The 15202-nt window shown below is 47.7% G+C and overlaps 1 protein-coding gene across 1 annotated transcript in view; it reads left to right on the plus strand.

Annotated features, from left to right (window-relative positions):
- Positions 1 to 15202, plus strand: part of ank3b (ankyrin 3b) — a 439316-nt gene that overhangs the window by 202971 nt on the left and 221143 nt on the right. The window contains exons 5-6 of the mRNA XM_068052458.1: positions 10783 to 10881; positions 12819 to 13004. Of these exons, the coding sequence (XP_067908559.1) occupies positions 10783 to 10881; positions 12819 to 13004 (285 nt within the window). The remainder of the gene's footprint in view (positions 1 to 10782; positions 10882 to 12818; positions 13005 to 15202) is intronic.

A 15202-nucleotide genomic window follows, 5' to 3' on the forward strand; every position in this document is an offset into this window, starting at 1 on the left:
TCAAATAAATTCAGTGTGATCAAACATATTGTTAGTGGAATCAAGTACGTTCAGTGTGATGGGACACGTCGTGTGATCATCCAGAATGTTAGTGCAATCAACCAGATTCAGTGCGATCAAACAGATTCGGTGCAATCAACCACATTGGGCAGAATTTTATCCGGGCAGCAGGAGTGGGAGTGGAGACGTGGGGGGCTGAAAAATCGGGGTGGATTTGCTCGCCAGGAATCCGAATGTTGTAACTGCGGTTGCAGATTTTGTCAGCGGTGGGAAAGCTCCAATGCAGTGTTGTCATCACAATGCAACAGGACAATAATTTGAATTTGGTGAACAGCTGGTTTGAATGCATTTGCATTGAATTGAACAGAATTTTATTGTGTGGGGGGGGGCGGGGGGTTTAAATTAAGTCAACAGCACATGGGGATCACGTGCTTTCAGATCCCCAGCCATTTAAAGGTGGCGGCACCGAGGCGAGGCTGCAGTGATACCGTGGGAAGGCAGTCATGGGGAGCATTAGAAAAGGGAAGAGGGGGGAAACAGAGGCCTTTTGGCCTGCTGTGCTGGGCACACTGGTTGGGTCTACTTACTCTTGTGGGCAAGGTCAGGTGGGCGCAGTCCTGGGTGCAAAGGTCGGGTGGGCTCACTGTCGGGTGCAAGGCTCTCTGCAGGGGTCGGTATTGAGGGGGCATTAGCACGTATTCAGAAGGAAGTAGCAACAGAAAGGTCACAAGGCAAGTTTGGCTCTGCAACAACAGCGCAGGCGAGGGGTAAAAATCAGCTGGCAGGGTCTCATACACCCTTTCTTTGTGGACCCACTGTGGCACACAGTAGTGGTTCAGAGGGAGGGAGGGCCAGGATCCAGGTGGACACGCCTGTGAAGCTCCAATAGGAGAGCGGCAGCAGCCAGCCATGCCAAGAAGGTCCTATCCGCGGCAAAGAATGGACCAGACTTGCCTCAGCTACCTCCAGATGTCCGAACAGCATTGCGGCTCTCCAGAAGGCTGTCACTGACTTATTTTCCGTGCTGCAGGATGAACTGCAACCCAGGGGCTTTGTTGGACACCCAGTGCCCATGGGCCTGAATATCACCGGGGCACCGAACATTTACACGTCTGGCTTTTTCCAGGAATCCACTGGGGACGTGTGTGGGGTCTCCCTGACTGCAGCCCACCATTGTGTCAAGGAGGTGACCAATGCCCTGTTCAAGAAGGTTTGCAACTGCTTTTGGTACTGGACCGAACCTGACAGTCAGGCGGAGAGGGTCATAGGCTTTGGAACCATCGCTGGATTTCCCCAGGTGCAAGGTGTCGCCAACTACATGGCTGTGGCGATCAAGGCTCCCACGGAGCAGTCGGCAGCCTTCGTCAACAGAAAGGGCTTCCATTTTATCAACACATCAACACACCAACACACAACTGGTCTGTGACCACCGAAAGCGTGTCCGGCAGGTGTGTGTCTGCTTCACAGGAGGCAGCCATGACACCTACATACTTCGACAGTCTCAGGTGCCACAGCTTTTCGGCCCCCGCTCGTCTTCAGGGAGGGATTCTCGGGGACGAGGGCTACCCATTGAAGACATGGCTACTGACGCCCGTGAGGAACCCTCGCACTGCACATAGGAGAGGTTCAATAGTTGCCACGGCTCCACCCGATCAACCATCGAGCAGGCCATTGGGCTGCTGAAGATGAGATTCCAGCGCCTCGACAGATCCAGTGGAGCCCTGCAGTATGACCTCTGAGGGTCTCACATATTGTGGTAGTCTGCTGTGCTCTGCACAATCTAGCACAGCAGAGTGGAGAGGCCTTGCGTGAAGAGGGCATGATTGATTGCAAGTCCTCATCCAAGCAGGAGGATGTGGAGGAGGCTACTGAGCAAGCACCACTGGATATTGGTTCCCTTGCACCAGAGGTCAGGGTCATTGAGAAACACACAAGGGAGGAAAGAGACAATTTCATACATGCCCATTTCCTCCCACCATGATGACTTCAAAAAGTGAACTCAATGAAGACTCACCTCCCTGTATTCCGCCTGTCACCTCCTTTCTATCACACTCCAGTGCCTAGCGTCCAGCTTCACCACGTGCCCTGGCACATCTGAGACACTTACCAAACACAGTCTGTGCCTCCACTGGCAGTCCTATTGAGGGAGCAAGTGTAAAGGTTACATCTTTCAATTCAGCTATGAAAACATGAGCCTTTTACAGCAAATGAATCTGAAATCTATTTACTACACCAATTGCAGGAACAAGTGCAAAGGCCACAACTAATACACCCGTGAAGCCCTAAGTGCTTCTAGCTGTTTTCCTTTCTACTTTATTGTGTGCTTCTATGTGGTGTGACCCCCTGCAACTGAGTTGGAGGCAGGTTGCTGATCAGGCTGTTGCTTGGCCTGGGAAGACTTTGGCAGGCGTTCTCTGGCTGCCTGATGTTAATCTGTTAATTGTGTATCAATTGTTTGATTATATACAGGTGGAGGATGTTAATTGGGGTCTTAGTTGAGCACCTATAAGCAGACACTTACTGAGACTGGTGGAGGTTTTTGAGTGAGGAGCTATAAGTTTGTATTCTTGTTATTCTGTACAATAAATGTGAAACTGAGTAAAGATAGGCTCCAGCATTATCCTTCTATATAGATCTTTCTGGAGTTTAACACCTGAGGCCTGGAGGGCCCTGGCTGGCTGACAGTTTCCTGCACAGGAGTAGGAGCCTCCTCAGTCATCATGGCTGCTGGCGCTGGGCTCACTGGCAGAGGGACTGAGGAACTGCTGTCCACACTCAGAGCGCCCTGAGGGAATCCCTCAGATTGGTGGAGGTAGGCCTCTCCTCCTCCCTTTCAAGGCTCACTTGAACCTCCCTGCTGACCATAGAAGGATGGGAACCTGAATAAGACTGCAGGTGCCTCATTCTTCTCTCAGCTTGCCACTGCTGAGTTTAGCTCCTGGCCAAGTTGAGGGTGTACAGGTCAGAGCACATTTGTGGATTCTGGCTCTCCATGAGGGTCGCCAACCTCTCGATGGAGGAAGCCAAGCGCTCACACACCTGAGACATGGCAGCGCAGTCGGCATGGATGGGCTCCTCCATCATCTGCTCATGGCCACACATTGCTTCTGGCAGCTCCACCATTAGTTCCTTTACCTCTCTCTGCAACTCCAGTATATTCTGTGCTGCTGACACCAGAGGCACATCCAGAGCCGAGGACTCAGCTCAGCTCCGACTGTCAGTGGCTTTTGCTGTCACAGCCTCTGTCAGCTGCTCGGGCACGTGTGTGGTGCTCCCGCCAATTTGTGACCCTGAATCTAAGCTCGAGTGCATACCCACTGACATGAAAGTATCTGTACTGGTGGAGGGTGCAGGAGAATGATGTGACGATGCATCATCTGACTGCCCCCCTCCTCTTCAGAGGTTGAAGCAGACCTCCTGTCCCAAAGGCTGCACGTGCCCCTGATGTATTATGATGTGCAGGGAGAATACCAACATTTGTGGGTTTAGGTCATTCAGATCTCCTCATGCCAACCATGCATGATGTGGATCTCCAGAAGTGTGGTGGAGGACACATGAATACAATGTCTCCTCACTCTCTTGTCCGGACACTCCAGTTTCACCATCCGTGATTGCACAGCTGCCCTGGCCCCTGCTAACTCCAGAGCCACCCCCTCTGCCGAAGTCAGAGGATGCACATCAGGGATCCCACCCCATGTCCTTGATGTCTTCCTGGTGTTATGAGCCTGTTTCTTCTGCTAGTGGAAAGAGAGACACTGGTAAACTTTGCACAAAGAGCAATAGAACAATTGTGTTAGTGGTTGTTCCTCGCCCCTTGATGGGGTCTCCTAAATGGCACCTCCCCACGTCTGCCCTGAGGGAACATAGCGGGGGTAAGCTGTGAAAGTCGGAGCCTGTCGCTGAGATGCAGCCATGCATCTGCTAGGATGTGGTGATGTCTCATCACCCTTGCACTGCCTTTTCTGGTCACTCCCTCCTATGTAGCTATATGCAAGCCCCAAAGAGAAGAGAGGTATGCAGGGCTCACATTGGCAGAGTGAAAGAGGTCATTGATCCTCTTGCGGCACTGGACCCAGTTCCAGGGGTGACCCCATGGCAGCCGACCTCCTCAGCGATCTCCATCCAGGCTTTCTTTCTTGGGGAGTCCAGAAGATACAGCAGCAGCAGCGGTAGAAGGGGGTCCCTGAGTTTCAGCAGCAGCAGTGGTAGAGGGGGGTCCAGGATATAGAGCAGCAGCAGTGGTAGAGGGGGATCCAGGATATACAGCAGCAGTAGTGGTAGAGGGGGGTCCAGGATATAGAGCAGCAGCAGTGATAGAGGGGGGTCCAGGATATAGAGCAGCAGCAGTGGTAGAGGGGGGTCCAGGATATACAGCAGCAGCAGTGGTAGATGGGAGTCTAGGATATACAGCAGCAGCAGTGGTAGATGGGAGTCTAGGATATACAGCAGCAGCAGTGGTAGATGGGAGTCTAGGATATACAGCAGCAGCAGTGGTAGAGGGGGGTCCAGGATATACAGCAGCAGCAGTGGTAGAGGGGGGTCCAGGATATACAGCAGCAGCAGTGGTAGATGGGAGTCTAGGATATACAGCAGCAGCAGTGGTAGATGGGAGTCTAGGATATACAGCAGCAGCAGTGGTAGATGGGAGTCTAGGATATACAGCAGCAGCAGTGGTAGATGGGAGTCTAGGATATACAGCAGCAGCAGTGGTAGATGGGAGTCTAGGATATACAGCAGCAGCAGTGGTAGATGGGAGTCTAGGATATACAGCAGCAGCAGTGGCAGATGGGAGTCTAGGATATACAGCAGCAGCAGTGGTAGATGGGAGTCTAGGATATACAGCAGCAGTGGTAGAGGGGAGTCCAGGATATACAGCAGCAGCAGTGGTAGAGGGGAGTCCAGGATATACAGCAGCAGTGGTAGAGGGGAGTCCAGGATATACAGCAGCAGCATTGGTAGAAGGGAGTCCAGGATATACAGCAGCAGTGGTAGAGGGGAGTCCAGGATATACAGCAGCAGTAGTGGTAGAGGGGAGTCTAGGATATACAGCAGCAGTAGTGGTAGAGGGGAGTCTAGGATATACAGCAGCAGTAGTGGTAGAGGGGAGTCCAGGATATACAGCAGCAGCAGTGGTAGAGGGGAGTCCAGGATATACAGCAGCAGCAGTGGTAGAGGGGAGTCCAGGATATACAGCAGCAGTGGTAGAGGGGAGTCCAGGATATACAGCAGCAGTGATAGAGTGGAGTCCAGGATATACAGCAGCAGTGGTAGAGGGGAGTCCAGGATATACAGCAGCAGTGATAGAGTGGAGTCCAGGATATACAGCAGCAGTGGTAGAGGGGAGTCCAGGATATACAGCAGCAGCAGTGGTAGAGGGGAGTCCAGGATATACAGCAGCAGTGATAGAGTGGAGTCCAGGATATACAGCAGCAGCAGTGGTAGAGTGGAGTCCAGGATATACAGTAGCAGCAGTGGTAGAGGGGATTCCAGAATATACAGCAGCAGCATTGGTAGAGGGGAGTCCAGGATATACAGCAGCAGCAGTGGTAGAGGGGAGTCCAGGATATACAGCAGCAGTGATAGAGTGGAGTCCAGGATATACAGCAGCAGCAGTGGTAGAGTGGAGTCCAGGATATACAGTAGCAGCAGTGGTAGAGGGGATTCCAGAATATACAGCAGCAGCATTGGTAGAGGGGAGTCCAGGATATACAGCAGCAGCAGTGGTAGAGTGGAGTCCAGGATATACAGCAGCAGCAGTGGTAGAGGGGAGTCCAGGATATAGAGCAGCAGTAGTGGTAGAGGGGAGTCCAGGAAATACAGCAGCAGCAGTGGTAGAGGGGAGTCCAGGATATAGAGCAGCAGCAGTGGTAGAGGGGAGTCCAGGATATACAGCAGCAGCAGTGGTAGAGGGGAGTCCAGGATATACAGCAGCAGCAGTGGTAGAGGGGAGTCCAGGATATACAGCAGCAGTGGTAGAGGGGAGTCCAGGATATAGAGCAGCAGTAGTGGTAGAGGGGAGTCCAGAAGATACAGCAGCAGCAGCAGTGGTAGAGGGGAGTCCAGGATATACAGCAGCAGCAGTGGTAGAGCAGAGTCCAGGATATACAGCAGCAGTGGTAGAGGGGAGTCCAGGATATAGAGCAGCAGCAGCGGTAGAGGGAGGTCCCTGAGTTACAGCAGCACTCCAGGTTCACTGCATCAGTGAAAGGCAGCCGTACAAGCAGGGCTAGCAACACTTTAAAAATGGCCCCAGCATCTGTGTTCTAGTCATCTGATGCTGCCATCAATGCCTCGTAGCCCATCCGCATCCTGCAATAGGAAGGGGCCCGCGCCTTGTATATGTTAATTGGCCAGCCGCGTGACATGTGGTGCTGGCACCCCCGACAAGCTGACAAAATTGAGCCCATTCAGTGTGATCGAACAGCTTCAATGCAATTGTCCAGATTCGGTGTGGTCGACCAGATTCAGTGTGGTCGACCAGATTCAGTGTGGTCGAATGGATTTGATGTAATTGACTGGATTCAGTGTGATTAAGCAGGTTCAGCACGACTGTATTCGGCCCCATCGACTGGATTCAGGGCGGTCGACTGGATTTGGTGCGATCCACCAGATTGTCAATGTTACCAATCAATACAAGAATGGTTTACAAGTGACTGCATTTTGGGGAGCTTGTTTATGCCCCTTCACTCGAATAAGTTACTGTGGAGTGGTTTGAGGAAAGTAAACTGCAAATGGGTTAAGGACAAATGGAAACACTTTTTGTGGCTGAAGCAAGAAGTGTTTCCCAGAAAAGAGATGTTTAAAAGTGTTTACTACTACAGTGATCGTTGATGCATTATAAAAAATGATTATTCTGTCAAATAAATCTTAGCTGCACAGGCTTCCTCCCCTTGCACTGTATGGAGAGTTGACTTTAAGAAAACCTGGAATCAAAACATAAACCCTGAACTTTGAGGCTGAAAAGCTACTCATTTTCCATTTAAGCAATTTGCAAGATTCTATATAAACAAATCAGTTTGACTTAGAAAGTACACTCATTCTGTGTCTGGGTGTATCTGTCTATACAAATTTATACAATGTTCAATAGATACAATTCTGCAACAAAGTATTGAGTTCAAATAAAACAGTGGAGCCACTCTTCAGGCTTCTGTGGTTTATGCCTTGATGTTTCAGTATAGCCTTCTTCAAAGTGTGTATGCAAACCCCCCCCCCCCCCCCTCCCTAGTGTGTTTATATAACTTACTCCCCAGTGTGTGTGTACAAAGCCCAATCCCCAGTCTGTGTACTGCTCACTCCCCAGACTGTGTACAAAGCTCACTTCCCAGTCTGTGAACAGCCCACTCCCCAGTGCGTATACAAAGCCCACTCCCCAGTGTGTGTACAAAGCCCACTCCCCTGTGCATGTACAAAGCCCACTCCCTAGTGCGTGTACAAAGCCCACTCCCCAGTCTGTATACTGTCCACTCCCCAGTGCATGTACAAAGCCCATTCCCCAGTCTGTATACTGTCCACTCCCCAGTGCGTGGACAAAGCCCGCTCCCCAGTGCGTGTACAAAGCCCGCTCCCCAGTGCATGTACAAAGCCCACTCCCCAGTGCATGTACAAAGCCCACTCCCCCAGTGTGTGTACAAAGCCCACTCCCCAGTCTGTATACTGTCCACTCCCCAGTGCATGTACAAAGCCCACTCCCCAGTGCATGTACAAAGCCCGCTCCCCAGTGCATGTTCAAAGCCCACTCCCCAGTCTGTATACTGTCCACCCCAGTGCGTGTACAAAGCCCACTCCACAGACTGTGTACTGCTCAATCACCAGACTCTGTACAACGTTCAGTCTCCAGACTGTGTGCAAAGCTCACTTCCTAGTCTGTGTACAAAGCTTGCTCCCCAGACTGTGTACTGCCCTCTCCCTAGTCTGTGTACAAAGCCCACTCCCCAGTGCATGTACAAAGCCCACTCCCCAGTGCGTGTACAAAGCCCACTCCCCAGACTGTGTACTGATAGGGTAGATGGAAGGAAATTATTTCCTCGAGTAGGAGAGTCCAGAACAAGGGGCACAATCTTTAAGTTATAGCTAGGCAGTTCAGGGTGATGTCAGAAAGTATTTCTTCACACAAAGGGTATAGAAAATCTGGAACTCTTTTCTCCCCCTTCCCCCCCCCCCAAAAAAAAAGGTCAATTGAAAATTTCAAAACAGAGAGTGGTAGATTTTTGTTCGGCAAGAGTATTAAGGATTATGCATCTAAGACGGGTAATACACTTAGGATACTGATCAGCCATTATCTATTGAATGGTGATTCAACCTCGAGGGCTGAATGGCCTCCTCCTGTTCCTGCATGTCTTGAACTTAATGGAAAGTTAGAAGTATTATTGCTCTGATTACGGGACATATTGGAGAAGTAGTAAAACATTTACTGGAAAGTTAAAGCTCAGCGGACTTTAAAAACTGGCTACTTTACAGGGAAACACTTGGCAGTATTTATTTTTGGGTCCTTTTTACTGGCTGATGCTGATACTTTGGGTGCACAAAATGTTGTCTGCAAGACCTAATTTACCTTATAGTTGTGCATTAACTTCCATTTAATAAGAAGCACTGAAGATGTACGTAACCCTTGATCTTCAGATCAGTTTTCCTGTGTCTCACTAACTGCATTGTTACGTGCTCGGAATGCTTAATAAGAGACCTCAGCTCCACGAGGTGGCTTCAAAGCAAATGGGTTTCGAATTTAAATGAGACTAAAAAATGCAATTGATTGTGAATGTAATGTGCGCTATTTAATCAGATGTTTCACTTTCTATTAAATGGAAATTGGCTTTACATTAAAATGAGACAAAATGAACCAGCCGACTCTTCCACCTCATCTGCAGAGGTTATATTAAGGTTACAGGTTAGCCTTGAATACAATGTCCTTCACACAATGAAAGACACAAATAAGTATTAAAAGGAAAACAAATTAACAAGGATTTATTTTGAAATAATAACATTAATTGACTGGGCATCATTCAAGAGCAAATCACTTAAAGTGAATTAAATACATTGATGCAGTTGAGTTTGTTTATTTTAATGGAATTCCTGTTCTAATTTACTGTTTCGCAAATGTTTTTGATAAATACTCTACTTGAAATATCCGCGAGGCGTATGATGGCATACGAATTAAAAGGGCCGATATTCTTCTGTCTTACTTCCAAATACCACTCCAAAGACTGGTGTGACGCAGAGGGGAAATGGCATGATTTGCCCCCATTCTGCTCGTTAAGGGCACTGCACCCTAATTTCCTTCATGGTCTTTCTGGTTGTCTACACCTGAAGCGTGCTCAGCAAAGCAAATTACATGCAAATGAACGTCAGAGGGCTTTGCACCCAGGTTTCCTGTCTTTTAGATACAGGAATACAGATACAGATCGGTGCAGACAACCCTTCAACAAGCTTGCTTCCTGAGCAGCAGGTTAAGCACCATCACGCTTAGGGTGCATGCTGCTATTTTTATTCTTTCATGGGATGTGGGCGTCGCTGGCAAGGCCAGCAATTGTTGTCCATCCCAAATTGCCCTTGACAACTGAGCGGCTTGCTAGGCCATTTCAGAGGGCAGTTAAGAGTCAACCACATTGCTGTGGGTCTGGAGTCACATGTAGGCCAGACCAGGTAAGGATGGCAGATTTCCTTCCTTAAAGGATATTAGAGAACCAGATGGGTTTCTGTGACAATTGATGACAGTTTTATGACACCGTTAATGAGCTTTCAATTCCAGATTTTTATTAATTGTATTTAAATTCCACCAGCTGCCTTGGTGGGATTTGAACCCGTGTCCCCAGGGCATTAGTTTCAGCCTCTGGATTACTAGTTCAGTTACATTACCACGACACCACAGTTGTCGAAATAGTGCTTTATTTTTGACTTTTGGATTAAAATTGGTTATGTTACTTCTGTTCCCTTCCCATATGATGATATATGCTCTGACCCTGATTTTAATAGTCCCTGCCTGGTGTGTGGGGCGGGTGGGGGCAGTTAAAATAAGTTGATCCACTTACCACACTGATCCCACTGCCTTCCTGCCGGGTGCTGATCTTAAGCTGCCCTTTTGAGCAGACAAGCAAAACGCCAGTGGGAAGGAAGTGGGATCCTACTTTAAATATGCAGATTGGGTCCAATAATGTCATCAGGGCCTGCTCTGCAACTTCAAACTGAGGCCTGAGCTGCGGAGGGGAGTGTGTCTGTTCCTTGGTCAGGCAAAACCTGCTGCGAGTTAGCTTCTTACCTGCTGCCTCCATATCAAACTGCAGGGATCTCTGGACACCTCCAGTTTAATTATCTTTTAACCCTACTGTTTGTTTGACTCTCCCCCCGCCACCACCATCCTGTGTTCCCTGGGCTGAGAAGATAAGGTTGGACAGAAAGAATGGTTGAACTGTGATCATCTCAGAGGAACAGGACAGGAATGAACAGGCCATTCAGCTCCTCGAGTCTGTTCCGCCAATCAATTGGATCATGGCTAATCCGTTTCTCCCTGACTTTGCTCTCACTGCTTCATGCACTGAATGCATTCAGAATTGAAAAAGTTCAAAATTAGAAGAAAAATGCTGAAAATGTTGGAAACAAAGTCAGAAAATGTGGGTTACATGTCGCAGGTTAGTCAGCATTTGTGGAGAGAGCAAACCAAATACCCTTGGGGCAGAATTCCTCAAAGAATAAGAGCTTGGCTTAAATGACTGACCCGAAAACTTTGTAGACTGATCAAAAGTGACTTTTTTTCCCCCAAGCACAATGAAAATACATTTTCTTTTGCAGAATGGCTTCACTCCTTTGTACATGGCTGCACAGGAGAATCACCTGGACGTTGTAAAGTTTCTCCTAGACAATGGTGCCAGTCAGAGCATTGCGACTGAGGTAACTTCATGTCTTCATTCTTTCTGTCTTGATCGATATAGCAGCATTACTCTTCAGTGTTATTTAAAAAGACATGAACACAGGACGCATAACATGTGAAGAATTTCCTCATTTGCATTTGTCTTGAAGGATCACACGGGACATTTTAAATGTAATAAACCCAAGGTATTTACATCTCCTGTCCATGGCTGGATGGTATGCCTGTTCAGCTTCACAAATTAAAGGGATGATTTCCCCCATTGTGGATCCTGGCATGGAACGGAGCTTGCAGGGAGCACTGGGTTCAATCATCACAGACTTGAGCACATAATTTAGCCTGACCGTTCAGTGCAGTACTGAGGGAGTGCTGCACTGTCAGAGGTGCCGTCCTCCGGATGAGACGTTAAACCAAGGCCCTGTTTACTCTCTCAGGTGGATGTACAAGATCCAACGGCACCATTTGAATAAGAGCTGGACAGCTCTCTCCAGTGGTCTGGCCAATATTGATTTCTCAATCAACATCAGTCAGACAGATGATCTGGCCATTTATCTCGTTGCTGTGTATGGGAGCTTACTGTGTGAAAATTGATTGCCATTTTTCCTACACTCAGAATTAATTCAGTGGGTGTGAACTACTTTGCGTTGTTCTGAAGACATGAAAGGCGTTATATAAACTTTTCTTTCATTCTGGGGTGACTGCCTGATTGGGGAATCAGCCTTTATAAAGCAAAAGTCTGTTTTGCCAATTCCTCTCATTTATGCTGTGTTTTAATTTTCTGTTAGCTCTTCATTCAGGAGATATTGAACCGTGGCTTTTAAATCAGGTCAAGATTCTTTGGCTAAATGTCTCAGGCCACGGATCCAGGTTGCGCTGACCTCCGTGTCTCATTCTCTGATCGATGCTGCCCTTACACTATGTGTCCTTTGAAGTTTAACGCTGGTGTTAAATGTGCACATTGTCTTCACGTTTGAAGGATAAAATAACCCAAATTTTACCAAATGAACCTCTTCCTTTGTTTATTAGTGAACAAGTCAGGGATTTTTTTTTTTAATGGTTTCAAAAGGACATCTGTCCATTTCAATGGAATAAATTATATTCACTGTAGTTTTCCCATTCCTTTACATCGGGTGGCCAGAGTGCAGGTGGTGAACCACAACCGGCTCAAGTGAGCCTAACCTGCAAGCTGGCCTTTGATGCCCAAGCAACTGAGTTCTATTGTGCCTGCATTCCTTACCCGATTGAATATTCTGGCATGGAAAGGGCGAGTTAAACCACAAACCAGATGGCATAAGATCTGTTATTGTCAGCAAGTTTGCTAATGATCATAGCATACAGAAGATCGCCATTTGGCCCATCGTGCCTCTGCTGGTTCTTTGAAAACACTATCCCATTAGTCCAATGGTGCAATGCCAAAGGAACATGGATTTATACATTGGCACGTGGGATCCAAGGCTGAATGGCACATGCCTGTGTGGCACGCAAAGGGAAAAAAAGTTGAATGCTCTTGCTCACGTGAAGGTAAGTCAATTCCTAACCCTTCAGAAAAAGGCAGCCTCCCAGACGCCCACCAGTCAACATTCTGGGTGCTGAGAGCCTCCTTCAAATGAAGCACATCCATACCAAGCTGGGTTAAAATAGTGCTGCTGAATGGTGAGTTACTTAAATTTACATGGAATTTACAGTGCAGAAACAGGCCACTCAGCCCAGCAGGTTTGTACCAGTGTTTATGCTCTGCACGAGTCTCCTCCCTCCCTATTTCATCTGAACCCTATCAACATAACCTTTGATTCTTTTGTCCCACATGTATTTATCCAGCTTCCCCTTAAAGGTATCCATACTATTCACCTCAACCATTCCCTGCGGTTGTGAGTTCCACAATCTCACCGCTCTCTGGGTAAAGGGGAGGCCTGTGCACCAAAAGTGCCAGGACATAATTGTTGCCTTTTTTCCCCTGCAGGATGGGTTTACGCCACTGGCGGTCGCGCTGCAGCAAGGCCATGACCAGGTGGTCTCGCTGCTGCTGGAGAATGACACGAAGGGGAAGGTCCGCCTGCCGGCCCTGCACATCGCCGCCCGCAAGGACGACACCAAAGCGGCAGCGCTGCTCCTACAGAATGACCACAATGCTGACGTGGAGTCCAAGGTAAGTCTTGCTCACTGCTTGCATGCTTTGCGGTAGTGCATGGTCTGCCCTCTAGCCCATGGTCTGCTCTCTAACCCATGGTCTGCTCTCTAACCCATGGTCATCTTGCAGTTGTGTCCTCCAGTAGAGAAGGGCATTAGGAGGAAGCAAAGTGAACACCAAAACTGGTGCGGGCTTTTTTTTTCTTCATTTGTTTTTTGGTCATCTGGCCCACCAGGTAGGGTTGTTAATCGTCCAGGATTGAACTGGAGTTTTCAGCAATTGAAAATTAATCACCAGGACAATGCTGCGAGTATTGTACAAGACCAATCACCAGGGCATTAATGTTCTTTGAATACGTCAACTTATTAGTTACAAAAATATCGGAGATGAGGAAAAATGCTATTTGATTGAGAGTCAAGAAACATCCATTTGGGTAACAAAATGTCTGTTCATTTTCCAATTGGCTTGGAAAGGCAATGTCCTGCCAGGATGGACATGTCAGGTGATCAGTGGCAGGAGCATGGGGCAAGGGTGGTTGGGGGTATGAGTTCATCTGATGAAACCTGCAGGAATGCATCTAACCAGAGTTGGCAACTGTATACTGAGCCTTAAAGGAAGTAAATGTTGTCAAACTCTTTTGCAGGGATGTCGGTGATCATTTTTCTTTTCAAAATTGTGTTCAAATATTTTCATTTGAGAGAATATTTCCGATAACGTAAAGTTGGTATACAAGGAATCTTTTCCTCTTCAGCCCCTTCCCGTTCAGTCTTTTTTTCCCCTCCTTCCTTTGTTTTGTTGCTGTCTTTACTTCCCATTTTGCTTGGATCACTGCTTTCTTTTTGTTCGCCATCACAGGGCTTTATGAATTCATGTCACCCGTCGGTGAACTAATCCTTCATTTTTCTTCCCTTCTCTTCTCTGCCCAATGTGCTATCGTAGATGATGGTGAATAGGACCACAGAGGTATATATATTATATGCCACATCACTCATAATCTTCGTGCCACTGCTGCTTCATCTCTCTCTTTTTTTCTGGCTATGCTTTCCTTTTTGATTTAATGAGTTTAATGGCTTCTGATAATGTAGCATGTCCAAATCCGGAGAAATAGAAATCGCAGGGCTTTCTGCAGTTGGACCTGGGAGCATTATTCGCCCGATTTTCCTTTTTTTGTTGTCATTTTGAAAGTTGCAGAAAATGGTTAACCTCCCATTTCTAACTTATTTTGCTCTAAATGCAAACTTGATTGTACTCGGAAGAGCCAACTGGGCCCTTGCTAGAGTTCTGATGTTATATGGACACTGAGAACTGCAGACAGCCCTGATCGGGGGTGCATCCAGGGTTGACTTCCCAGGCTGCTGCATGACACTTACCCTGCAAGTGTCAGCAAAGAGGGGCTTTTAGAGCCTTAAAAAGAAACACACAGACACATCACTTAAACACAGTATCTTTTTCTCCCCCACAGTAAGCATGGCTATGAAACTTGCTGAACATTTTTGCAAATGCATCTAGTTCCTCCAGAACTCCGGTAATGCGGGACCCAAATTATTAGTTGCATGTTCTTAGTCACTCAATTATGAGATGATGGGCCCTGTCTAACATTGTACAACAGTGGAGACGAGCTACCTGCCAAGTGTGACCGCATCCAAATGCATCGGATTCCTAAAGACAATTGGTGTTGAAAATGGCATGGTTTCTGAGAAAGGAAAGGACTGTTTAATTGATCAGTACACATGTCAGTTCAACATCTGCAGAAACTTCTGACCAAGCATGGTTATGCACAAGTCACTTGGATCTTCACCCTGTTCTGCTTGCCACTCCCTTAAAGGGTGTGTGTTGTCCCATACTTCTGGCCAGGGAGATGCCAAATCACAATTGTGAGTAATCCAGACTTGCCGATGCTGTGTCTGTCACCATGTTCTGTGGAACTGGCTAATAAATAGGCTGCCGCTTTTGTATTGTGCTGATCGCTGCAGCAGACCTCTCCGTTAAACAGGAAACAGCCTCTGCAACTCTGAGCTACTTGTCACGTTGTGCTAACAACCCACGTCTCCAATGGGATGGTGTGTACCCTTTAAGCACACTTGGACCCATTGACAAGTGATGCATTGAAACGGTGTTTGATTTTTACTGTAAGATCCAATGATTGAGTCACAAGCCCTGTTTTATGCACATTATATGATTCACAGTGTACAAGTTCGCTGCTGTCTGAGTCACTA

Source organism: Heterodontus francisci, chromosome 20 (assembly GCF_036365525.1).
Source record: "Heterodontus francisci isolate sHetFra1 chromosome 20, sHetFra1.hap1, whole genome shotgun sequence".
NCBI classification, from domain to species: Eukaryota; Metazoa; Chordata; class Chondrichthyes; order Heterodontiformes; family Heterodontidae; genus Heterodontus; species Heterodontus francisci.